General features: G+C 56.6%; 1 protein-coding gene across 7 annotated transcripts in view; it reads left to right on the top strand.

Annotated features, from left to right (window-relative positions):
* Window positions 1-3,489: 3,489 nt before the first annotated feature.
* Window positions 3,490-25,403, top strand: part of LOC131833360 (centromere protein J-like) — a 28,035-nt gene continuing 6,121 nt past the window's right edge. For 3 of the 7 annotated variants that reach the window (XM_059176533.1, XM_059176532.1, XM_059176531.1), the window contains exons 1-7: window positions 3,490-4,179; window positions 4,516-4,645; window positions 7,783-7,989; window positions 12,528-12,636; window positions 13,323-13,423; window positions 14,521-14,610; window positions 19,540-19,621. In XM_059176533.1, the coding sequence (XP_059032516.1) occupies window positions 3,902-4,179; window positions 4,516-4,645; window positions 7,783-7,989; window positions 12,528-12,636; window positions 13,323-13,423; window positions 14,521-14,610; window positions 19,540-19,621 (997 nt within the window). In that variant the 5' untranslated portion in view covers window positions 3,490-3,901. Of the gene's footprint in view, window positions 4,180-4,515; window positions 4,646-7,782; window positions 7,990-12,527; window positions 12,637-13,322; window positions 13,424-14,520; window positions 14,611-19,539; window positions 19,622-22,682; window positions 23,656-25,403 lie in introns of those variants that run through there. The other 4 variants (XM_059176534.1, XM_059176536.1, XM_059176535.1 and 1 more) reach the window with 4 other exon arrangements.

Here is a 25,403-nt window from a genome sequence, read left to right as displayed (position 1 = left end):
ACGCACACACAGACACAGACTCACAGACACAGACACACATGCACTCACACACATACACACACAGAGACACACACACACTCACTCACGCACACACAGAGACACACAGAGACACACACACAGATACACACGCACTCACACACATAGACACACAGACACACGGACACACACAGACACACAGACCGATCCTTTTGCTTCCTCAGAGGCTCACTCCAGACTGAAAGACTGAAAATGAGGAGGGACAAATGGTGAGTCTGACCCGCAGGAGACCACCTGGGGGCTCTGGGGGCAGGGGGCTGTCGGGCAGGCGGGAGGGCCCGTGGTGGAATGAGTGCTGGGTGTCGCACGCAGCTGATGCGGCACTAAATGCTACCCCAAAACTAAGAATACACTATGTATTAATCGAATTTAAGTAAAACAAGTTAAGAAAAGAAGTGAGGGATTGAGAAACGTCCACCCGTCACGCCGGGAGAAAGCCTGGGGAGCGATACTGACATTGGGCAAAATGGGGTTTAAGATGAACAAACAAAACCCTCAGACGTTCTCAGAAGAACGCCGCTTGTGATGTTTTGAACGTGTTGGGTTTTTTCAGACGAAGTGCCCGTGGCAGCGCCCACAACACCGTCTTGGTGACTTGACCATGTGAGAACACGACAGTTTTGTTTTAGAACGGAACCACGGAAAACCAAACGCACACAGATGTACGGACACCGAGGAGCGGCCGCGCACATCACAGCCTTAGCGAACCCCAGGGAGAGCCGACCCTACCTCCAGAGCAGGAGTCCGGCAGCCTGTCCCCCGCTGGTCAGGGCGACACTTACAGAAACAGATTCAGAGACAGGCAAAGTCACGGGTGGCAGAGGAGGTGAAAGTCAGGTTTATTCACCGCTGTTTCCGGGCTGTTTTTCCATTGCTCTCTGGTTTTTGAAACTGAAGGGTGTGGGCGCCTGGGGGCTCAGTGGGTTAAGCCTCTGCCTTCAGCTCAGGTCATGGGCTCAGGGTCCTGGGTCCTGGGATCGAGCCCCACATTGGGCTCTCTGCTCAGCGAGGAGCCTGCTTCCCCTTCTCTCTCTCTGCCTGCGTATCTGCCTACTTGTGATGTCTGTCTGTCAAATAAATAAAATCTTAAACAAACAAACAAACAAAAACCCCCAAAAACTGATGGTGTGTGTGTGTGCGTGTGCGTGCACACCTGACATTGTGCTTAGGTGGTCCTCCCACTGTCCCGTCGAGTGTCCGGTCAGCACACTGTGGCCTGTGCTTGCCGGGGATGGTTGGGACAGGCAGCTGTGTGTTGTGGAGTCTGGCTGACCCTCCGTGTGTCCACACCATGGGCTCCAGGGCAGAGCCCACAGCACAGACTGAGTGTGGCAGGACACACTTCGGGGTGGGCCCAAGGGCAGGCGGCTGTGTTGGTTCCACCTGTTGACGGAGCAGCACCTGCTCTGAAGATAGTCACCTGGGCTTCGGCTCAAGCCCCAGCTCCCAACACCCCCCAAATATTGGCACAAATCACTTCCCCATTAGTTTATGCTGTTTTTTTTTTTTTTTTTTCTTACTTCAAAGTTTGTTTGGAAACACAGTAAGACATTGGACAATTCTTGCACATCCCAGGCTGGGGTTGGGAGGGACGGACAACGAGGTGCTGGTTCTCTTACGTCATCCCGTGGCATCACAGCTCTCCCTACGGTGACCCCAAGTCCCACGTTGGGTTTTCCCAGTCCCTGGATCAAGGGCAAATTATATAGTTACATCTATTTAATTTAGATTCTGTAGCTTTTTTTTTTTTTAACCACAAACCCTCATATTGATTTTTATTAATCTGTTTTTTGATAGAAGAAACTTAAAAAAGAAAGATTTTCAGCTTTAATGTCTGTGGCCCTGCTCCTGGCTCCCAGGGAGGCTGTCCTTTAACATTTCCCAAGGTCAGAGCAACTCGACCAAACTTCAAAGCGTGGGCTGTTTCTGCCCCGAGCACACATTGTACATCTGTTTAGTAGAATTATAAACCTTTAAAAAAGCATTTCAGATATAAAGATAAGAGTAAAAGCTCTTCAAGTTCCCATGAGACCCGAGCCAGGCAGCCTGCACATACTAAAAGCTTGAGATAAAGACTGCAGCTTTCTGAAATGTTCTTCACCCTGAAGATTTTTAACTCTTTGGGTGAAAAGAAAAAAACAGAAAGCAAAAAAACCCCAAAACACATCTAACTCTGTATTAAGTGCTCTTCCCTGGAGCTCTCTGATCTCTGCGAAGGTGGGGTACCTTGGGCAGCTGTCCTCACTGGGGCTCAGATAAAACTCTCTTTCTTGTTTCTAGAAATTCTAACAGGCTTGTTCAATTTGTGTTGACAAAGCGCAAACGATACTTCGGGAACTTGAAGGAGTGTGTGATGTGACCCCGGCAGAAGGCTTTCCACTCTCCCAGGGGAAATCACGGGGGGTCAGACAGCACACACGGAAGACTCATTACACTGGGTCTAGAAGAGAGAAAGCCACGGGGCTTCGTGTCGGGCGTCAGTGCTCCTCTCCACGGACACATGCCCGCGTGTGGCAGCCTCCGCCTCCGTTGTCCCCGGACCCCGCCCGAATCTCTCGCATACACCTGGGCTTCTCAGGAAGCGGCCTCGTGTGTGCAGGCGCAGGACACGATCACTCCCTGCCTTAAGTTGACTGTTTCGTTGACGACCTTGCTCATAGGGTCTACTGTGGGTCGGGAATTAAGCACAGTCCTCATTCAAGTACCAACAATTCTTATTTCAAAACCTCACATCCTTAACCTGAAATCAGAAAGTGGAGAAGAAAAGCTACCGGGTGCTCTGCCTGGAACAGGGAGGAAGAGTCTGGAGATGGCGTAGTCTACGCACATCACCGCGTCAGACGTAGACGGGCAAGGCTGTAGACCATCTCGTATTTGAGTAATTTGGGCCCCTACAAGATTAGCTCCATTCATTCAAGACACCCGTGCTTTGCCTGTAAGTCAACAAGACCTGCGCCATGGTGGGTGCAGACCAACCGAAACCTAGCTGGACAGCCTTGAGGGCACCACAGGGGCCTCTGTGGCTGGAGGCTACAGAGGATGGGGGAGGGGCTGTGTGGACAGTGCATGGCCGAGCTCTGGGCTCCCCAGCAAGTACAGAGCTGCAGGGGCATCTGGGACCACCGCGCGAGGGCGTGTCAGGACTCCAGGAGCTCCGCTGTGAGTCCTACTTCATGTGGCTCGCAGGAGCTACTCTGCGGGGGCCTTTCTCCCGGGCCAGCGGTCCTAGAGATCTCAGGGCTCTAGCACGGACTGCCTGAATACCACGCGGAGCACCGGGCGCCGACGAAGGCTGGTCTAGGAGAGCAAGGGCTGGTTGTCAGACCCCGGGAAGCACCCCAGCACGCCGAAGTTGTCGGGTCTCCAGGTGAACCGGGGGGGGGGGGAGGGCGCCCCTTTAAGGAAGGGAGTCCGTTAGAGCCAGATGCGGGGGGGCACAATAGGGGGCAGAACTGCCACCGGGGCCGCGCAGGGGGCTGACGAGGGAGGAACTGAGGACCAGGCTGGCCGCCCCACGTCAGAGAAATGGGGGCAAAGAGCCTCCTGGTTCGGGGCCGCGGGGGTGACGAGGTCAAGCCGACTTCCCCGTGAGACTTAGGAAGCCCCCTGGGCCGGATGGCGGGAACACTGGCTTGTTCACTCATCGCGCCTGTCGGGACCTTTGGCGGTCTTTGGTCAAGCGACACAGGCTTTCGCCCGGCCTGTCCTCCGTTGCTCTGGTCCCGTGGCTCATCCTCGTGTCGCGGAGCCCGTGGCCTGTGACAGGCGCACTCCTGCTCCGGCGCAGGGGCCCTGTCGGTCCACCCGAGGCGTCTTCCGAAGTCCGCCCCCTCCCCAGACTCGTCCCTGTGCCAGAAAGTCTTTGATGTGCTTCTGGGTCAGAACTCAGCCTCGTTTCGGTGGAGACCCTGTCCCCTCACGTGCAGAGGAAGAGGAAGGCCGCCGACCTCCCAGCGCCGCGGAGAAGCCGCCATCCCAGAGCCACTCCCCGGGTCCCCAGCCGGAGCGGGAGCGAGAGCAGGGGCATCGGTGCGTCCGCAGATGTCCGGGGGTGTCGGGAGCGCAGGGGACACAGCTCCGGCCTCTCTGGGAGCCAGGCCTCCCCCGCGGCCCCGCTCCTGCCCTGGCGCTGTACGGAAAGCGGTATTTCCAGCACGGGACATGGATCTGTGTGGGGTTTTTCCGAGAACTGGGGGTGGGGCGGCTCAGCAGGGCCGGGAAGGAGCCCAGCCCCAGGTTTCCCCGTGAGACGACCCTGACCACACCAGCCACAGTGCTGGGGCCCATTTCCGAGGGGTTAACGCGGTTTCCCTCCGTGGCCTGTTCGGGCCCTACGGTCTGTGGCTCCTGACACAGAGATGGCTTTTCCCTGGGGTCAGTTTTGTCACCGTAGGGACAGAGGGCTGTCCCTCGAGCACACCTCACAGTGGAGGGTGGGGGGCCCAGGCCGCTCCCCATGGCCTCCTTCTTCCCGCGCAGGATGCTGACCGCAGACGACCCCGCCGAGCCCGCAGAGACCGGCCGCCCGCGGGAGGATGGCGGACCCGGGGCCCACGCCAAGGCCACGGCCACACTCTCCGGGGAGCACGGCCCGCCCGAGCAGACGCTGGTGAGCGGCCCTGCTGGGGACGGGACAAGGCTTGCCCTGAGTCTCACCCGCTGCTGTCCCCGTCCCCGAGGCCGGCACTGAAGCCCCCAGGCTTCCTCCTCTGGCCGGATGCTTCAACATGGCCGTCGATATGGTCTCCTCTGGGAGGGGCAAACGGGTCTCCTCCTGCGGCTCTGTGTCTTGGTAGATGAGAGGCAGGATGGGGAGGGTCAGGACCCCTGGGTGTCTCCATCAACTTCCCTAATTCAGGACAAGGCGCTAGACTGGATGCACTTGGTTAAAAGAAAGCTAGAAGGTGCCCGTGACTTCAGTCTCGCGGTCGGAGCTCCAGAGCGCCCTCAGCCTCCTCCCCTGTGCCCAGAGGGGAGGGTCCGCTGCCCTCCAGCCGGCCTCCGCGAAAGCCCCCACGTGTCCCCCTCCTTTGGCGCCACAGGTCCAGGGCTCGTGGCCACGCCACGAACGACCCTACCTCCCGTCACAGCCCTACTCATGCTGCACACACAGTGTCGGATGAAGGACCGCACGGGAAAGCGGGTCTGCTGGGTTTAGAACGCCGTAGGTTCGGCTAACTTCTGAGCAGTCGACCAAATATCCACTTCAACACAACAAAGGCTGTTCTTGTGTTTCTGGGAATTCGGAGGTATTTGGTGCAGGGGCACTGGTCATTAGTGGGTTTTCTGAGTGATGGGCCTGCCCTGAGCATGTAAGGTGCCCCTAGCGCCTTGGACCTTCAGGGGTCTGGGGAGCTGTTGCGTCTCCATGTCAGCAACAGAGAGAAGGGGCGTCTTGCTGACAGTCCCGAAGCACCAGAGGCGGGTGCAGCCCTGCGTCTCGGGGCAGGTGATGAGCTTAGAGACTCGTAAGAGCACAGACACGTGAAGCGGTGCCAATGCAGTCTCGGCGACTGCAGCAGGGGTGCACGGGGAGGGCGCTGTGTGGCCTACAATGCCAGGTGGCCGGGGGCAGAGGACAGTCTCTGGTCAGCTGGACGCACTGGCTCGGAGGGTTCGGAGGCGTGACTGAGGTTCTCCTCAGATACGATTCAGATCCAGGCTGTGCACAGTGTAAAGCCTTTTCCAAATCACGGACCACAACCGCCAGAAAGGGTGGGGCAGGGGTCCTGTGATGACCACGAGCATCACAGCCCAGCTGGAAACCCCTCCCGGGGTTTGTCCCCTGAGCCGGGGCCGCCTCTGTCCCTGACGCCTGGCCAACGGTGTGCCTCCAGCCCTCTGTGACCGCGGAGCCCCAGATCCCTCTCTGTCCCTTCGCCTGCTTCCTCCCATGCCTCGCCCAGGGTCTGTTTGACCTTGGGAGGCGTTACTGGGCAGCGTCCATCCTGTCGGCAGACAGAACGTGAATGAGCACGGCCAATGGGCTGTTTGTCCCGTCAGAGAGTGACGAACATTTTCCAAGATACGGGGAGGACACCAGCTCTGGGCTTGACCTCTCTGTGGGCATCTACGGTCCCCAGCCCATGAGTCTGTGACCTCAGCCTGCAGGGCCTCCGTGGGCCGGGAGGAGGTCACTTCCCTCAAAGGCTGGTTTCAGAATTACACAAGAGGCCTTGGGAAGCTGGCGCCAGGGTCGGCCCCGCAGCCGGAGCTGGGTAGACCGTGTTTTCACGGGGCTGGTGTGCAGGACGCCCTCGCCTCTTTCCCGGGGTGCGTCCGAGCTAAGTTCCTGGCCTGCAGCCATCCGCCCCCAATGTGTCCGGGCCAGGGATCTGCCCCCAGTGCTGGGCCGCACCAGGTGGCGGGGAGCCCCCCGTGGACCGACGGCCTGGTGGTGCCGCCTGGAGCTGGAGGTGACTCACCGCCCCTCCCCGCGGGCCTCTCCCCTGCACGTGCTCCCCAATTCCCGAGTGCAGACTCCGGGGCGGAAAGTGACCCAAGTGCGTCCCAGGGCCCGGGCACCCTCTCAGCTTCCACAGATTCGGTGTTGTCAGGATAATTCCTGGGCGAGGGTGTGGATTTTATTTAAAATGAAACTGCAGTTTCTTTCCCAGTCTTTCTAGAGTAAACAGAATGATACAGTCACTAATTTCTTCTCAAATGGTGTTATTTTCATTTTTAATCATAAACCTGCGATGTGATTCTAATTATTTTTCAGAGATAATCTCTGTGAGAGGAAAATACTTTTTTCCTGAGTCTTTTAAAAAAGATTTTATTTGCTTATTTATTTATTTGACAGACAGAGATCACAAGTAGGCAGAGAGGCAGGCAGAGAGAGGAGGAAGCAGGCTCCCCGCGGAGCAGAGAGCCCGATGCGGGGCTCGATCCCAGGACCCTGAGATCATGACCTGAGCCGAAGGCAGAGGCTTAACCTACTGAGCCACCCAGGCGCCCTGGTTTAGTTTGTTTGTCTGTTTGTTTTGAGTTTTATCGACTCATTTTCTTTATTCTGAGGTTCTCTGCTAAATCGCTTCCCAGTAGGTGGGGGGATACGCGCCATCCCGCTGGGTTCTCACGTACAAAGACTCGCTTTGCTTTGTTTGTCTGACACTCAGTTCCCCTCTTACCTGAACGTCTGACTCGTGTGCTTCCCTGGGAAGCGGCAGCACGTTCCAGAGGGCGCGGGAGATACAGACGCACTCACTCTGCGTCTTCCGTCGTCCGGGGCCCCCATTCGGCCCGGGTCCCACCTCTCAGAATACCCCCCTGAGGTCCTGCTGGCGTTGTTTCGGAGGAGACACAGAGGCCCAGAGAGGCAACGTGTCTTACCAGAGGTCACACAGCCAGGCTGTGGTGACACCAGGGTTAGAACCTCAGTCTGGGTCACGTCAAACGCCTGCTCTTACCCCTCGCGCGCTGCCCCCTCAGCATTAGATTCAGAGAGAAGTGAGGGCTCTTGGCCTCTGCTTGCAAACAAAGTGACTCTAGAACCATCTTTTCTGGTTATATCAGGGGGAATAGCTCCCGACGAGCACCGCTCGTTTGCAGAGGTGGACCTGGTGTCAGGGTCATGCTTGTGTCCTCCGTTCCTCTCCTGGAAAAGTCGGGTGACCCGTGGGGACGGGCTGGAGGGCGCTGCGGGAGGGGCTGGCGAGCTGGCCGGAGCAGCGCCACCTGAGAGCTCGTCTGCCCTCTCCGTCCTCCCCTCTCTCCCGTCCGCGCCTCTCTCCCGTGCTCCCCCAGAGCCAGCAGCTGCAGCAGCAGGTGGCCCAGCTGCACGAGGCCCTCAGGAGCCAGGAGTCCCGGTGGGCCACGGCTCAGCGCCACCTCCAGAGCCAGATAGACGCCCTCGTGCAGCAGAACCTGGAGCTCCGGGATGAACTGACGGCCCCACGGCCGCTGTGGGAGGCAGACGCCGCCCTGGGCGCCAGGCTGAAGCTGGACACTCTGGTATGGAAAGCGTGCTCGTTTTATGTAGAGGTGACGTCACAGTAACGGGGACGCAGGGTCCGTGGCGCTGGCAGTGACACTCGCCCTCCTGTCGGCAAACCCACTGCACTCCCGTAGGTGGTAGCCACCAAGCACGGGTGTCCCGGAGCTGCCGGCTCTCTGCGGGCACCTGGTGACCCACTAGGGCAGCCTCCGGCGTGTCTCCGGGACTGGGTGCAGACCAGGTAGGGGCTGTGTGTGCCTGTTTGTACATGGCAAGGACCCCAGTGCTAACCCCAGGGACAGACCTGGAGTGCTTGGAATTGGGGCCCCGCTCTCTGATGCCAGAGCCCGTACACAGTCCCCCAGGGGTGCTCTCGCCAGCACCGGGACAGCAGGGTGGGGAGAGATCCCACCGCCCTGCCCCACCTCCAGAATCCGTATTTAGGAACCGAGCAGCAGGACGACTGTGGGGTCAGCTGCGGGGCTGAGGGAACACGCTGGAGCGGCCATGGCCGGCAACCCCCCAACCCCCGTGTCCGTCCCCTAGTTCCTGAGTGTGCGTCTGAGCAACTCAGATCATCACAGGCTTGTGCACAGCTGTCCACAGGAAACCGTGTAAATCCCGGAGAAACCTACGTGGGCTATTTTCTAGTGAATTTGGGAAAGTTCTCATATTTCTTATTTGCACTTACTGTGCGAAGTTTCAAGTCTGTAGTTCAGAGTGAGGATAATCAGCTATGACACAGGCTTCACACACTCACACTCACGCACTTACTCACACATGCACCCTCACACTCATTTGAGCTCGGGTGCTGATGAATTTCGAAACATCCGTTGACTCTGCGGACTGCTCTGGTCACAGGGTGGGGGTTCATAAGCACAGCGTCCGCTCGGAAAAGCACACACGGACTTGAGGAGGACGGGACGGCTAGGTGCTCTCACGGCGGGGAGGCCCAGGCCCCTCGGCGGGCAGAAGTGACTGTAGGGACAGTGTTTCGAACGGCTAGTGACACACGAGAGCAAGACTGAGGGTTAGCCGCTCTGGCCACGGGACCAAAGGCAGTTCCCGTCGCCTCCCCCATCCACGTGGGGGGTCCTGTCCCTCGGCTGAGCGTCCTGCTGTCCCGGCTTGGCTGCAGAACACTGCGTCTTGAGATTCTGCGTTTCTGATCTTTGATACGCTGTGAGACAAGGCTGAAAGTAGAGTCACATTCCCTTCTTTCTTAACACTTTCCCAGGTGAAGACACACAACCCAGGGAAGTAAATGTGGGTGTCCTTTCTTTTGTGGCCGTTGGGAACGTGGGGTATTTTGAAACAGTGAACAGCCATGAAAGGAGCCCGTGTTGGGGATGCTGTGTTCGTGAGGCCTTCAACAGGCCGGGGGGGAACCAGCCCAAGACCCTCCCCTTGCATCCGTATTTCTTCCTAGCACACTGCACTTGCTCTTGACTGGTTAAATTTTTTTTAAAAGATTTTATTTATTTATTTGACAGAGAAAGAGATCACAAGTAGGCAGAGAGGCAGGCAGAGAGAGAGAGAGGAGGAAGCAGGCTCCCCGCTGAGCAGAGAGCCCGATGCGGGGCTCGATTCCAGGACCCTGAGATCATGACCTGAGCCGAAGGCAGAGGCTTTAACCCACTGAGCCACCCAGGCGCCCGACTGGTTAAATTTTGAATCTGTCTTATAGTTACTATACCTTCGAAGATGTGGACGTTTCCTCTGAATTTTGTTTGTGATAAACCTCCTTGTAGGTATCCCGATCTGCTTTTGGGAAAATGTCATCTCTGTCAACTGATAATAAAGAGATGTTACTGAAACATGCAGGCTACAGGAGTCATAGTGCTATTGTCATAGGACAGGGACAGTCATCTAAACCTGGCCTTTCTTCCCAGGACACCCTCCATGAGCATGAACTTTAAAGGAAAGCAGAGGTCAAGCACCCAAACTCACATATCCCACCAGCATGTCCCTGAGAAATCCTGCCTCCCCGAAGGAGCAGTCCTTACGACCCTGTCCTTATGAATGCAGGGGTCCTGACCTTGCCGGCGCAGGGGTCCAGTCCGGCCGGTGGTCTCCTCAGCACACTCACCGCAGAGAGTCTGGCTGGGAGATGAGCACAGGTGAGGGCTCACACCCAGGGCTGTGTGCTTTCTTTCTATTCACGACGCCCACCCAAGGCAGGGATTGTTATTATTAGCTTCAGGGGCAGAATTTAGTGATTCATCAGTTGCATACCACACCCAGAACTCATCACTTCGCATGCCCTCCTTCCCGCCCAAGTCACGGCTGCCCCCCACCCACCTCCCCTCCAGCAGTCCTCACGTTGTTCCCTAGAGCTAAGAGTGTGTCATGGTCTCCCTCCCTATTTTTATTTTATTTTATTTTTCCTTCCCTTCCCCTATATTCATCTGTTTTGTTTCTTAAATTCCACCGTAAAGTCATATGGTATTTGTTGTTCTCTGATGGACTTACTTCACATAATCCTTCACATAATACCCTCTAGTTCCTTCCACATTGTTGCAAACGGCAAGATTTCGTCCTTTCTGATGGCTGCATAGTATTCCATTGTAGATGAATATCACATCTTCTTTATCCATTCATCTGGCGATGGACATCTGAACTCTTTCCATGGTTTGGCTCTTGTGGACGTTGCTGATAGAAACACTCGGGTACAGGTGCCCATCTTTAGAGTAAATATCCAGTAGTGAGATTGCTGGGTCATAGGGTAGCTCTATTTTTAACTTCTTGAGGAACCTCCACACTGTTTTCCAGAGCGGTTGTGCCAACTTACCTTCCCAGCAACAATGTAGGACGGTTCGCTTTTTTCTGCATCCTTGCCAACTCCTGTCGTTTCCTGACTGGTTAATGTTAGCCGTTCTGACTGGTGTGAGCTGGTGTCTCATTGTGGTTTTGGTTTGTATTTCCCTGATGCCGAGTGACGTGGAGCATTTCTTCATGTGTCTGTTGGTCATTTGAATGTTTTCTTTGGAAAAATGTCTGTTCGCGTCTTTTGCCCATTTCTTGACTGGGTTTTGGGGTTTTTTTTGTGTATGTTTTTGTTTGGGCATTGAATTTGATAAGGCAGGGATTTTAGTAGCACATCTCTTCATGTCCTTTGGTTCCTGTGTCCCCTAGCTTTAAAGCTCTGGTGTTTCCTGGGGTCACTGCCGTGGCTTATCCTGCTGTTTCCACACGGCTTTGTTTTGGGGCTCAGTGTAGGATGCTGTTTGATGTCTAGGATATTCTCCTTGCTCTGGTGAGCTCTGCTTTAGCATACATGGGCAGCCAGCAAGTTGGAGGCCACCCCAGCTTTGCCTCTTCCTCCTACTTTGGAAGCCCCTCTCTGTCCTCCGCCAGCTTTGGGTAACAGGGTTACCATGGACTCATCAAGATGAGTCCCAACTCATCAAGATGACCTGATGTCCTGACATTCTTTCCCAACACAGCTGCTAAGCAGACGACATTTCACTCCTAGATGGAGGGTCTGGAATCTGCTGTCACCCAAGCATTGATTGCAAGTGGGAAGAGCTATTTTTTGGGTCAGGTGAGCAGAGATTCTGAAGTCCCAGGATGAACCGCGTGACTCTCTTGGGTCCTCTGAGATGCAGCCTTGTCCTTGGTTTCCGTCCGGCCCTGAGTCATTGACCTGCCCGCCGTGTAATCGCTTCGTAAGTGAATGGATGAGTGAGCGCCTCCCTGGCTCAACCGTGTCTCGAAACACCGACTTTCGAATCCTGCCAAGGGTAGAAAAATTCTTATACATTTTCAAATTCAGTTCTGAGCTATTTATTTTGCTGTGATGGTCAGCCTCTCCCACGGGATCCATCATCACTTTCCGGACTCCTGTGAGAGCACGGGCGACGGCATGAGAAATGGGCCCCCCCGGAAGTTCTGCCGTGAAGGTGTCAGACCAGAGCTCCACCAGCCCGGCTTGCGTCACATCCGGCACGGCGCGTCTGCTGACGCTTTCGGGTAGAGCGACTGTTGTGAACGTAGGAGCTCCCCCACCTCTGCGTCCCGCCAGGGATGATGGAGACAGAAAGAAGCGAGTCAGGGAGACAAGGTCATGTGACGATGGAGATGAAACTCTCTGCAAGCCTTCGGGACGGAAGGGCAACACCTCCTTCCCCGGGGGATGCCCTCTGCCGAGAGCCCAGCCGCGTCTGTGGACGGGCAGGTGACAGTTTACACTGGTCGTCTTTACGATTTACATTTCAGGAGCGTCCCACTTAGATCTAATAAGAATGCTCCACTGAGGACTCAAAATAGCTTCATTTATGTACAGTAACTGGACGGCCCCGGATTCAAGAACAGGGCCCCCCCGATTAGCCTTAATGCTAGAGAAGCGACTAATTGCGTTGCTGGTCGTTTGCTCTGCCGCGCTCTGTGTATTTCTGCATTTGGAAAAGTTGCGCACCTGGTGGGGCCGAGTGCAGGCTTTAGCTCGGGTCCTGGGACGTTGCTGGGTCATGGTGACGGTTGAAAGTGGCTTTCTGCCGCACAGCTCTTGATGTGATGTCACAGGCTCAGGTTTGGGGACTCTCGTTTGCTGCAGGCCACACACCAGTCCTCCCAAAGTCTGCAAGAACCGAGCGGCCAAAAGTCGCCAGAAGCAGCCGCGAGTGTCGCCAGGCTCCAGGAGTGTCCAGCTGCTCAGGGAAAGGGTGAGCGCCTCACGGGGGTCTCCTTCCTGTTTGCTGCTTGGCTTGAAGGCGTGAGCTTTGGTTACATGTGCCCACCCGAAATCTCTCCACGGCGGGTGCACGCCACATCCTCGTTTCTGAGGGTCTTTTCTGAGTCCCGTACTGGGTCCTCATGTGCGGGTCTTGCCAGCACTCCGCGAAGCCCAGTGATGACTCACCCAGGCTGGCTCCCGGGGGCTGGCTGGCATCGCTTGGCTTTTCTCTCGGGCAGGCTCTCCTGCCTGCACCTCCTGGGCGCTGCTTTCCCAGACTTCTGGGGGCAGACGGCACCCCCTCTCCTCGCCCCCTCCAAGCCTCAGCTGCCCAGCAAACCCACTGTCATGTCGAAAAGTCTCCAGTTCCTGCCTGGGCCAGAAGCAGCTCAAAAGCAGAGACAGCATCTTCCTATCTTCATCCCCCAACTTAACACTTGAGACAGAATCACACCCAGTAAATGTCTACTCCATACATTCATCGAATAGTTCATGTTTCTTACAAGATCAAATATCACTTGTGGCAGACTGACCCCCTGTGTGTAACGTAATCTCATAAAAGGAGAGAAGGAGTCACTGTTGGCTCACATCGGACTTAGAAACTGCATTAGGATAGTAGCATTTTTCAGAAGTGTGTGCGCTGTCCATTAAAACTCAGTTTCTTTGCTTTTTCAGGCACCCGTCCACTGCCTTGCAAGGGTCCTGAGGGCGGGCTTCTCAGCCGGGAGCGGGCTGGTAGGTCTGCCTGCTCCCCGCAGGGCGCTGCCCGGCCACAGGTGGGTGGGGTTGAGGCCGGCGCCAGGCCCCCAGGACGGAGACCCTCGTCATGCCCCCATCTCCATGGGAAGAACAGCACTACTGTGCTGCTAAAGGCCCCTGCTTTCTGGGGACGGTCAGCCTTCCCTATAAGGAGCAACATATCCCCCCTAGATTTTGGAGTTGCACTTAGCACCTGGTCAAAACAAGACTGATATTTGTACATCACTGAAGAGTTCCCGAATCAAACTTTTATATCATTTTTATTTATACATTTTCATTAAAATTAACAGCATCAAAGGCACATATAGCAGAAATACCTTTAAAAAAAAAAAAGATTTTATTGGACAGAGACAGGGAGAGAGAGAACACAAGCAGGGAGAGCAGAAGAGGGAGAAGCAGGTTCCCCGCCAAGCAGGGAGCCCAATGCGGGGCTCGACCCCAGGACCCCAGGATCGTGGCCTGAGCCGAAGGGCAGTTGCTTCAGTGGCGGAGCCCCCGACGCGCCCCACAGCAGAAGTACTTTGAAGCTCCAGCTAGCGGTTTATTTATTATGTGTTATATTTAATGACAAAAGTCAAAGAAAGGAGAGACTTTTCTTTACGAGAGGAAATGTGAGACATAAGCTTATTTAGACGCAAACCCCGATAGCCAGCAGGAAAATATGAAAATGCAGGTCCCGTTTTTCTCGCGTCCTCCCCAGAAAAGCCCGCGGCCGTTCTGCCCTTCCCGACCGCAGGCGCCGGGCGCCGAGCAGGAACGGCTTCCTCTGGGCTGCGTTTTATTTTGAACTGGGGGCTGTGGCTCCAGGGCGCACCCCTTCAGTGCCTCAGAACGCAAGCGCGCGGGCTCTCGGGGCGCCCTCCCTCCCAGCGCGTGACTTCGTGAGGCCGCACTGCTGTCCCCAGAGCGTCCTGGCCCAGGTCTGCCTAGCGAGGAGGCCGGAGACAGAAACCGCCGCAGAAGCGCACCGGGTGGCCCGCTGTGCCACTGCTGCTGAGCGCGGACCTTGTGGGCAGGGCTGCGGGAGGTCCGGGTGCCCGGCTCCCCCCGCCCCCGCTCAGAGCCGCAGATCTCATGGAGACCTCGTGGGCCCAGGGCTGTTCTCTTCCTGCAGAACCCTCCTGGAGAGCCAGGGCCTTCCCGTGTCGACGCCCAGACAGAACAGGGGGACCAGGAAGAAGGAATGCGGTCCCCGGCCAGCGAGGTAGGCAGACGCCCTGGTCCCCTGGGAGGGAGGGCCCTCCTGCGTGATTGGCTCTGGGGCTCCGTGCAGGTGCCCGCAGGCTTGGACCCAGGGCCAGGTCAGCAGCCCTTGGAGGGGACACATGTAGTGTCCTTGGCTGCCGGTTTGTTTCCAGTAAATAAAGCCACACAACATCTTAACGGGAAAAACATGTTTTAAACCCGACCTGCCCCTTATCGCCTCCACATTTTTGTGGTTTGTCTCGGCCTCCACCTTTTTGCCCTTGAGGAGCCCTCCTGGCTATGAAGGGTGCGTCCACGGGCTGACCGACGGTGGTCTCAGGAAGCCTGCAGAAGGGGTGGGCGGCCATCACTGCCCCTGGGGTCTCCCATGCCCCCGGGACACAGTGGCAGCAGTGCCTTCCTCCATAGCCAACATTTTAAAGATATATTGATTTATCAGTTTGAGGGGGAGGGGCAGAGAGAAAATCCCAAGCAGACTTCATGGTCAGCAGGGAGCCCGACGTGGGGTTCGATCTCACGTCCCTCTGACCACGGCCTGAGCCGAAATCACGCCCTTCCTCAGCCTTTGTTTTGAGCCGGTCCCACTGGGCTGTGGAGTCGCCCTCATCCCTGTGGGGGCTCTGGCCGACCTTAGGGGGACCCGCGCTCTCATAAGCAGAGAAAACGTCCGCGTAAACGAACAGCAGGAAGTGCTACTTGTGGGACAGCTTGAACCCCTCTACAGGCTCTTTCCTTGGTGCGGTGGTTGTATGGGTTTCTCAGGGGCCACCATGGGATTTGAAGACCTTCCGTCCCCGTCTCACCGGGGGGTCTACGAGAAGGAAGCGACGCTGTGTGCCCACTCCTTGGACGAGAACGTGGGCGACCCCCTCACTCACCATAGGCCCCCTCGAGGGCTGGGGGTGCAGAAGGCGGCTCGGTCCCCCCCTCGAAGCCTCACGCACCTGCTGGCCCCACGCTCTGTCCCACGTCGCTCGGCCTGGGGCCCCGGGTGTGTCTTGTGTCGGACACACGCACGGCTGTGTGCTCGCTTATCGCTCCCGCCTGCCTTTTTTATAATGTGGACAAAAGCTTAACATTTTCCTCATGTGGAATGTTTGAAACGTGACTTGTGCTTTCTCATTTCTGAGACGCTATCGTGTCTTCAAACCTCATCAGAGTTTTTACTGTGGGTTGAGCAGTCGATCTTCTAAGACTGAGCTGAACCCAGACTCGCTTCACCTCGCCAGTTGGTTTGGGACGAGGGCGAAGAGGTCTTGGTTCCAGCCCGAAGCCAATGGCTGCGGCGTCGCGGGCTGGCGGGGTGTCCACCGTTGACCTTTGCTCGATGGGTGGCTGACGAGGGTTCGAGAAGCCCAGACTCCGCTCGTTGTCCCCTGCACCTTCCCCAGTCAAATCAGCAACTTCATTCCGAGCTACAGTCGAGGACGACAAGGCCACAACGTGACTAATAACAGCACTTGGACCGTGCGGACTTTTCAGAGGTGCAGATGTTACCAGACGGGCAGATGTTACTGACGTGCAGATGTCAGCCCCCCAGGTCTTGGGCCTCCGTCGGTCAGCGCCCCCCTTCTGTTAATAGTCACATGAACACTATTTTCCAAAACTCCTAGTTAGCATCATGCCTCTGAACTCACGCACCGTTTTGCCGACCGTTAATGGAAATCGGTGAATCTTTGGGTCAGGGGGAGTGTCGCGGGGATCAGAAGAAAGGGACGAAAAATGCACGGCTCGTAATTCTGACGGAGTGATGACGGCCGTTTACACGGCTCAGGATTCCCACACTCGGCAAACTCCGTGCCGTGGGCGGTCTAGACAGACGACGGAGAACTCGCATCGCGTGAGCTTAAGAGAAGCAGAGGTTTGGGGCCAATCGTAACCTGCATCCTCCACAACGAGATTCAGGGCTGAGGCGAGGTTTGGGGCGGACGGACTTAGGACTTGCGGAGATAAAGCCCGAGCCGTCGACACGCGAGGACGCTGAGGGGAAGAGTGACTCCGTGAGAATCACGCTTTACGTCCTCTTGCCTGCTGGATCTCGCGTGTTTCCATGCAGGCGGCCGAGACACCCGGCGAGGGCCGTGACGCCGTCCCCTTCTCGAAGGAAAGTGGCAAGGACAGGGGGGCCGGCCAGAAGACCGCCGTCCTGCGGTGCTTAAAGGGGACCTGCAGAAGGTCCTGCCGGATCAGAGGCTGGTGAGTACAGAATCCACGCCTGCCTTTTCTTTGTCGTCAAGACCACCAGCTATGAGGAAGGTCTCCGTCCGCCTGCACCCTTCTTCCCCTGGGGGCTCAAGGACGAGAGCCTCGGGCCCGCCGGGCGGCTTGGATGCGTTGGGCCGTGAGATTCCTGATGGACGAGCCCCCAAATCCCACGTTCTGGTGGGAGCAAGCGCTGGCACCTGCTGGCCGTGAATTCCCGCTCAGCCACCTGGAGACCGCGAGCCTCGCGACGCCTCTAGTGGGAGACCAGGACGGGGAGCTAACTCGGAGACGGTGCGGACTCTCGTGGACAAGCGCCCCGTGGAAGGCCCCACCACCACGTCCTCTAGGGACACGCAGCGAACACTCAGTTACAGAGCGATCAGTGTGCCTCGTGCGAGCTGGGACCCGGCGGCTCAGATGGGGGAGACGCAGCGTCCTTTCCTGCTTTCCTGTCCCGCGGCGCTCTCAGCCCGGGGACAGGAGGCCTGTCTCCCTGCGGACGCCACCCGTGCGGGGAGGCAGGAAGCGTGGGCCGCAGGGATGGGGACTTAGTGGACTCCCGGTGGCCCTGGGCCTGCACAGGAGCAGAGGAACTAAGCTCATCAAGCCCCGGTTTCTGCACCTGAAGAACCCGAACAGCTCTTGGGAAGGTTAGGGACTCTCGGCTGGGGACGGTTTTGCTCCGGCACATTCGCAGCGTCTGCACAGCTTGGGATGTCCCGGCCGGCGGCGGGTGGGGAGGGCCGGGTGCTGCTGCTGTCCGGCGGGCGCAGGCCGGGGTGCACCTCCTGCTCCTCCCAACCAGGAGCTATCTGCCCAAACTGTCCGTCATGCTGAGGTGGGAGGGGGTAACCGAGAGCGGCCGAGAAGCCAGACGATACAGGTGTGACGGTGGCAGGTGCCAAGGTAGACTCGTAATTCTGACGGAGTAATGACGGCCGTTTACATGGTTCAGGATTCCCACATTCGGCAAACACCGTGTCTGTGACCCTGGGACACCGTGCGTGTCCATGCGGTGTTACGCTGTCGTGTGGTTGGGGGGTGGGGGACTGAGTCCTCAAAATTTGGAGGATTTATAGGCAAGACTGCCGGAGAGGCAACACCCCGGACAACTCAGGACTGACCGTGATTCTGGAAACTTGGTCGACTTACAAAGGCTCGTTGTGAGCGAAGCTTGGAGAAGAAGGGAGACGGACGACAGGCTTGGGGGACAGGGACCTCGCCGAACTGTATTCTTTACGAACTTACTCATTTCTTTAAAAAAGTCTTTTTTAGAATAATCGACCTCATTGTTTGTTTTGTTTTGTTTTTTTCACCAAGTTTTGGGATGAAAATGCGGAGGTTCGGGGCCCGGGGAGTTCTGAATGACCGTGGCGCTCCTCTCCGGTTTCCGTTTTTCCTGTTTTAACGGTGGTAACGAGAGGCGTCGGCTCCCTGCTCTGTAACTCCGACCCAGCCCGAGGCCTCTGACCACCTGCGAGGGCGGCCGTTAGAATCCTGGGGCGGTCGCAGCCATGGCATCCTGGCCGTGTGCCCTGTCACTGGCCCGAGGTAACCCCACGCCCGCTTGTCTGCCGAGCAGCGCAAACACGGAGAGCCTAGAAGACCCAGGTACACAGTGACTCTGCTTATGTCCCCGTGTGGTTCAGTCATACGTGACACTGACTCAGCGCTTACTCCAACACTTTAAGTTCAGAACCTGGAGTCTCCCGATGTTGTCTCTTAGCCAGAGCCCCACGGCCGTCCTTGGAAGGAAAGCTTCCCCATCTCGGTCCTGGCACGTTCCCGGTGCGGTGCCGGCGGCGAGCAGAAGCGTGTCGTGGTGGGGCACCTGCCATGTTTTTCTCTGCTGCTGGCTCTTTGGTCTTGAGGGAAAACTGAGCCTCTGGAACAAGAGGGCAGGCCAGGCCCTCGGCTCTCAGCCCGGGGCGAGATGCTTCCCCTCCATCGAGCACGTTCCCCACGAGCGCACGGCGCCTCCTTTCCTGACGGCGGGGCCTTGTCCTTACGGGAGGCCCATGCGAGGTGACCTTACAGGTGGCCCACACGAGGTGACCTTACAGGTGGCCCACACGAGGTGACCGGGGCCGGGCCCCAAACCAGGAGTCGAGTGAAACGTCTGCCTTCCAAGTCTCACTTGGAAAACATTAGCATGAAATGGGTTTTTGCTTCCTCGCCCTCTTCTGATTACCGTCTCCTCCCGCGCATACGGTTCGGGGCGCTGCGCTGCGCCGAGAGCAACACTTCCTCCCCCGTAAGCGTCCCCGTCCGCGGCTGCTCTTTCCCGCCCTCCCTCGCCCCTTGGCTGGAGCCCAAAGGCGTCACACTGATTTGAAACATCACAATCCGGTGACCGGTCCCAGAGGCAGGGCTCTGTGGGCGTCTGAACGCCGTGGGGGCCTGTCTGAGTTCTCTGGAGCGCCTGGCGGGCGCGGGGTCCGAGCTGGGCGGCTGTGGTCGTGGGGCTCCCGGCTCGCACTCTCTGCGCCCGTCAGGAAGTCGCGGGGCCGGGTTAGCAGCAGGTCTCCCCAGGACCGAGGCCGCCCGGGTGAAGGACAGGGCCGCCCCACAGGAGGTGACCTCTCAGACTCGTGGCAAGCCCCAGGACCTTCCTGTGGACGGGGCAGGCCTTTCCCACTGACACAAAGTACTTCACTAGGTCAAAGCCAGGTTCAAGATGCTAACGCGAGCAGCCTCCCCACGTGGGTGTTTCTGGTTCCAGGTTTATGGTTCCGCAGATGCTCGGATCACACACACGACCCATCCCAGCGGTCCGGCCGTCCTGCGGTTCCCTGAGCAGACAGGTGAGTGGCGCGGGCGGCCGTCGGCGCGTCTCATGCAACGTTCGCTTTACCAGACGGCGGAGCCTGCTATGCCCGTTCTCCCCGGCAGCGACCGTCCGGATACCTCAGGGCGTGAGGAACCGAATGAGGACCCAAGTCTCGTTTCTGATTGGCCTCACGTAGCCTGGAGCCCGGTGCTGGGGTGGGGGCTGCAAACGCTCCAGAAGCCCGAGGAGATGGCGGCAGCGGGCATTTGTGTGCGCTCGCTGTCTGCCCGGAGGGGGCACGATGAGCAGGAGGCCGGTCGCTCAGCTTTCCAGCGGCTTTCTCTCCGAAGCCGTCCTCTCTCAAGTTCTAAGAATTCCGTGTTCTGGTTAAAATCTGAGGTTCTTGGTTTTGTGAATTGGCTTCAAACCGTTTAATTTTATCTCTCACTGTGCTGAGTCCCTCTTCTCTCACACTAGTGACCTGTGCTCTGGGAGGGCCGGCTCTCTAAATGGGACACCTCGTGGGCAAGTTCCCCGCTGAGAGGACGCGCTCTCACGTCCTCCTTAGGGTCACCACTGTCGCTCGACCCCCACCAGCATCTGAGTGTGGATTATAAGAGAGAGTGCTCTATTGAAGTAGGTCATATTCCTGCTGTCTCCCTTGTCCGCCGTGGCCGCCACCGCCAAAGGATTGTACGTTTTCACAGACACGGTCGTGGCACTGGGCTGCGAGACCCGCCCTGACACTCGCAGCTGCTGCCTCTGGAAACGCGCTCCTGGCAGCTCTTGTCCACCAGAGACTAGCCCAGGGGCGCTCGCCGCGCAGAAGGACATCAGGTGGCTTGTTTTGTTTTGTTTTAACATGTCGTGATCAGTAAATGTGGTCATTTAGCCTAACTATGCAGTGGCTACCGTTTTATTTTTTTTAAAGATTTTATTTATTTATTCAACAGACAGAGATCACAAGTAGGCAGAGAGACAGGCAGAGAGAGAGGCAGAGAGAGAGGAGGAAGCAGGTTCCCTGCCGAGCAGAGAGCCCGATGCAGGACTCGATCCCAGGACCCTGAGATCATGACCTGAGCCGAAGGCAGAGGCTTAACCACTGAGCCACCCAGGTGCCCCATGGCTATCATTTTTATACAAGTAGGTTGAAAGACTATTCTAGAAAATGAGTATTTTTTAAGTTTTTTTTTTTTTAAAGATTTTATTTATTTATTTATTTATTTGACAGAGAGCGAGCGAGCGCACACAGGTAGGGGGAGGGGCAGAGGCAAAGGGAGACGCAGAGTCCCTGCTGAGCAAGGAGCCCGATGCGGGACTCGAACCTGGGGCCCTGAGATCACGACCTGAGCTGAAGGCAGCCGCTGAACTGCCTGAACCACCCTGGAGCCCTCAGATAATCAGTATTTGGTCTGGATTTCGCCCTTTGGTTTTCTTCTTCTTCTACTGTAAGAAGTCTAACCGTCACCGTTGAACAACCTGAAAACCTTCACGCCAGAACCTGTCAGGCTGCCGCGGCTCTTCGCCGGAGTGACACTGCTGGGGGGCATGAAGTCAACCCTACAGGGTCCCGTGTGCAGGAGGTCACTTCAAGGGTGCTGACCTGCGGGCCGTAGCCAGCGCCCGTTTGACTGCTTGCTGAGAGCCTCCAGGCCGCCTGACGTCTTGTCTGAGTTTCATCATGGACGTCCCATGAGAAAGCCCCAACCATGGACCGTCAGGGACCCAGGACCAGTGGGCGGCGCTGTGAGAGCCGAGACAGGGTGGACACCCATGCTGGCTCCGGGGCCTGGGGTGCCGCTGGCAGTGTGGTAGCCTTGTTGGCGCTGGCCAGTGCGGCGGGCGCTGCGTGTCTGGGTTCCCGCCCCCGCCCCCGATCGCGGGCCTAGCCGCTGGCTGGGGAGCTCTGACCCTGGAAGCTGAGACTTCCCACACTATGCTCAGATCGCTTGCCAGCGCCGCCAGCCGCATCGCAAGGGTTCCAGCAAGCAGATTGGGAAAGCGCTGGGCTTGGGGAAGCTGACCCTTTCCTCTCTGGCCCTGATCATCCTTAGTATCGTGGGTTCCGGGGCTCCGGGGGAAGGGGCGGGAGGCAGGAGCGCTCACTGTTTCGCAAACGTAGGTCAGCACCCAATGCTTTTCTCATGGACTATCAATATGTTCCTTAGGCTTCTTGTTGGGAAAATACATAGTATCTCAATAACGAGGAGGTTTTGTGGCTGATTTTTAAAAAAAATATTTATTTATTTACTTGACAGACAGAGATCATAAGTAGGCAGAGGCAGGCAGAGAGAGAGAGGGGAGGAAGCAGGGAGCAGAGAGCCCGATGTGGGGCTCGATCCCAGGACCTTGAGATCATGACCTGAGCCGGAGGCAGAGGCTTAAACCACTGAGCCACCCAGGCACCCCTGTGGCTGATTTTTTTACTTGGGTCTTTAAAAGTTCAGCAAAAGGTTTATGTGGACGTGGACGGATTCTCCGCCGCGGGATGCACTGTGTAAACGTATCACATGGCGCCTGTGTGGACACCGGCCACGGAATTTCTGTCTGATGTTGATTTCTAGGTCCTCCTCACAGAGGCGAGGGGTCAATGCTCGGAGCTTGTTGGAACAAGACTGGGACTCTTCGGGTCTCTCTTGTCCCCGACCCAGTTAATCCTGAGCTGCTTCCAGGGTCCCCGCTGCTCCTGTCCTAGGCTCAGCTCCTGCCAGAGCCCCTTCCTCGCCGCCAGGCCCGCACCCCAAGTGCTAACCTCTTCCTCCAGCCTCTGCGGCGGCCGAGGCTTACAGTCTAAGTGAGTTTGCACATTTATCCAAATACCAACGAGATCTGCCAACTCCAGTGCGCCGTGTGAAAAACTCCTTACGGTTAATTTCCCGTCAACTTTGGGGTGGTTTTCTGTCTTGCAGCCTTGTCTCTGCTCCCCGCCTCCGACACCCTCTGCCTGGCCGTCCGCGTTTGCGAAAAGCACTCTTCCCTTTGGGTTTTGTGTTTTTGTGTCGTTTCCTGCCTGGCTGCCAGCAGCAGGAATGGTTAAATCCGGCCTCTCTGCACGGGGAAAAAAATGTCACTTCCTGATCTGGGGCCAATTTGAAAATGAAACCCGCTCTGGCGGCACACTTCCTACGCAGCATTGCTGCATCTTCCTGACTCTGCAAATAGTTACGAAATAGCCTGTGGCCCGACGGGCACGTCTGGAAAGAGGGTGAAAGTCCAGCGCCCCCAGCAGTGGCCAGGACGAGGGTCAAGTTTGTGAACAGCCACCAGCTGTCTCTGCTCAGAGATCAGCGTCCCTGTTCCTGCGCAGGAGCTGCGGCTCTTGCTCTCATTCTGACGGCTCGAGCTCCGCTCCCAGGTCTTCAAACCACACGCACGTTTCCTACCCGTCTGGGGCTACAGTGCCGCTGCTCATGATGGACTCGTTTGGGATGGGTGGGTCCCGTCCTCGGCTTTTCAAACCAAGCAAGCTGAAATTTTACAAAATCAGGAGCGCCCCACGTGAGGGGTGGGGTCCGGGTTCTCCGCGTCTGTAACCCACAGAGTCAAAGCCACTTTGGACATTAGCCATCCTGCTCACCTGCCAGTGTGCGGATGACGTCCGTTGGCACCGAGTCTCCTCTACTCCCGCCCGGTGCTCATCCTTTGTCTCCGAAGGGAGTGGAACTAACCCACCCAGGTCGGCTGCGTCAGGCATGGTGGGTGCTTCCTGCGAATCCCCAGCGGCGGGCAGGGCAGCCTCCGGGGCCAAAGGAGCGTCCTGTTTCGTGGGGGGTGGTGCCGTAGTGGGTCACCGTGCCCCACGGGTGCGACCACCTGCTCTGTCCTGCTGGTGTGAGACCAGCCGTCAGTCTATCCCTTCCCCGTCTGTTTCAAGTCTGTTGTTTAACCTCTGCCTGGCGGTGACAGCTGCGTGCACCACGCTCGGACACACCGTCTGCACGGGTCCTGCTTCTCTTCAGCGTCCGCGTGTTCAGTGTCCTGCTCCTGCGTGAGCTGGAGGGAAGACGCACTCTCACTGCGGGCGTCGCGCTCAGGGTCTGTCCTTTAACGCAGACTTCAGCTGTGCCGGTATGGTCCATTGTTTTTTCTTGGCTCTGAATTAAAATGATTATCATTTATTTTAATGTAGTTTCAAACTTCCAGGATGTGCAGAGAACTTCTGTGTGCCCTTTACCCAGATTCACCAATTTTTAACTTTTTGTCCTATTTGCTTTAGCATTCTCTGTGCCCGCATGTGTGCGTGGCTGTGTGGATCTCATCCTGTTTCCTGGCCCCTGGAGGGTAAGCTGCGCACCTCCAGGCCCCCTTCACCTGTCGTGTGTCTGCGCACGTTCCAGCCCCGTGCGATCAGGGCCCACCCGACTCTAGTGGGACCCCATCCTAACTCACTACCACTGCAAAGATGCTCTTGCCGGGTGAGGCCCCATTCTGAGGCCGTGAGAGTTAGGACACGCACACGGGAACTTTGCGGGAACATAGTTCCACCCACAACATATCCCTAGGATTTCTATTTATTCTGTTTGGAATTCGTTCTGCTTCTTACTCCTACAGATTTACGTTTCCTCGTCCACCCCAGAAGGTTCATGGCCGTGACCTTTGGGGAAATTGCCATTCCGCTGCATTCTCCTTTCTTCTTCTGGAACTCCCAGCCCATGTCCTTCTACATCAACTTCTTTCTCACTGCAGAACTCGGGGCCTCCCCCTGCTTCTCCAGGCTCGCCGCCATCATCCGCTCGTTTCTCCTTTTGTTCATTTTGGGAGGTGGTCCCTGGACCTCTGGTACATTTTCCAGTGTGTCTCACAGCTGAGGTCTAGTTGGGGAGTGAGAAAAGTCCCTCGAAGTTTCCAGGTAATGAAAGCCACAGCCCTAATGATTTAGTACTAAGAGCCGTCGACTAGCTCTGAGTTACGTGGTGGTCATTACGTGGCCAGCGGGCTTCTAGCTGCTGTCCATCTGCACACGGATCCGGGAGACATAAGTGCCCTCGCTGTCCTCACCTTAGCGGTGAGGGACCTGAGAGCAGCGAGCGCGCGGCCTGTGCACACTCACGCACTGGCTTCCTGTGCGGTCTGGCTCCGCAGCCCGGAGTGAAACGCTGTCCCTCGGGATCCCAGAAGTCACGCACGATCGGACTCAGCCCGTTACATGTGCTCGCGTCTGCTTCAGCTGTGGCTGTGGCTTCTCTCTCCTTCCTAAAGCTTCTCCCTTGACCAGTTTTACAGAGGTCTTTGTGGTTATTATTTATCTCAGATTGCTGATTTCTGGCTTTGTTGATGTGTCGTACTACAGCTCTGCTTTTTCTCTTCCACAAATTCAGGCTTTATATTTATTATGCGTTTTGTTTGACTTCATTTTCTTCTTAAATCCTTCAGGTGGAGGGGTGCCTGGGTGGCACAGCCCATTAAGTGTCTGACTCTTGGTTTTGGTTCAGGTCGTGATCTCAGGGTTGTGAGTTCAAGCCCGGCGTTGGGCTCCGCACTCAGAGTAGAATTTGCTCGAGATTCTCTCCCCCCTGCCCTTCCCACTTGAGCTCTCTCTCTCTCTCTCAAAATAAATATCTTAAAAACGGTCCTTAGGGGAGGCATAAGTTCTCCTCAGTTTCTGGTGTTTGTTCTTTAACATAAACATTCCAGGCTATAAATTCCCTCTGAGCACCTTTTTCATTATATCCCTCGAATTGTGTTAGCATTTATTTTTCTAATGCAGTTCTAAGTATCTCTTATTATTTCTGGTAGTTTGATTATTGATTGATTGATTATTTTCCTGTAGTTTGTAGCTCGTGAATTACGTTTGAAAGTGTCTTGCAATAATTTCC

The sequence above is a fragment of the Mustela lutreola genome, chromosome 6, assembly GCF_030435805.1.
Source record: "Mustela lutreola isolate mMusLut2 chromosome 6, mMusLut2.pri, whole genome shotgun sequence".
Classification (NCBI taxonomy): domain Eukaryota; kingdom Metazoa; phylum Chordata; class Mammalia; order Carnivora; family Mustelidae; genus Mustela; species Mustela lutreola.
Note: the sequence above shows the minus strand (reverse complement) of the source record. Positions and strands in the feature narration are given on the sequence as shown.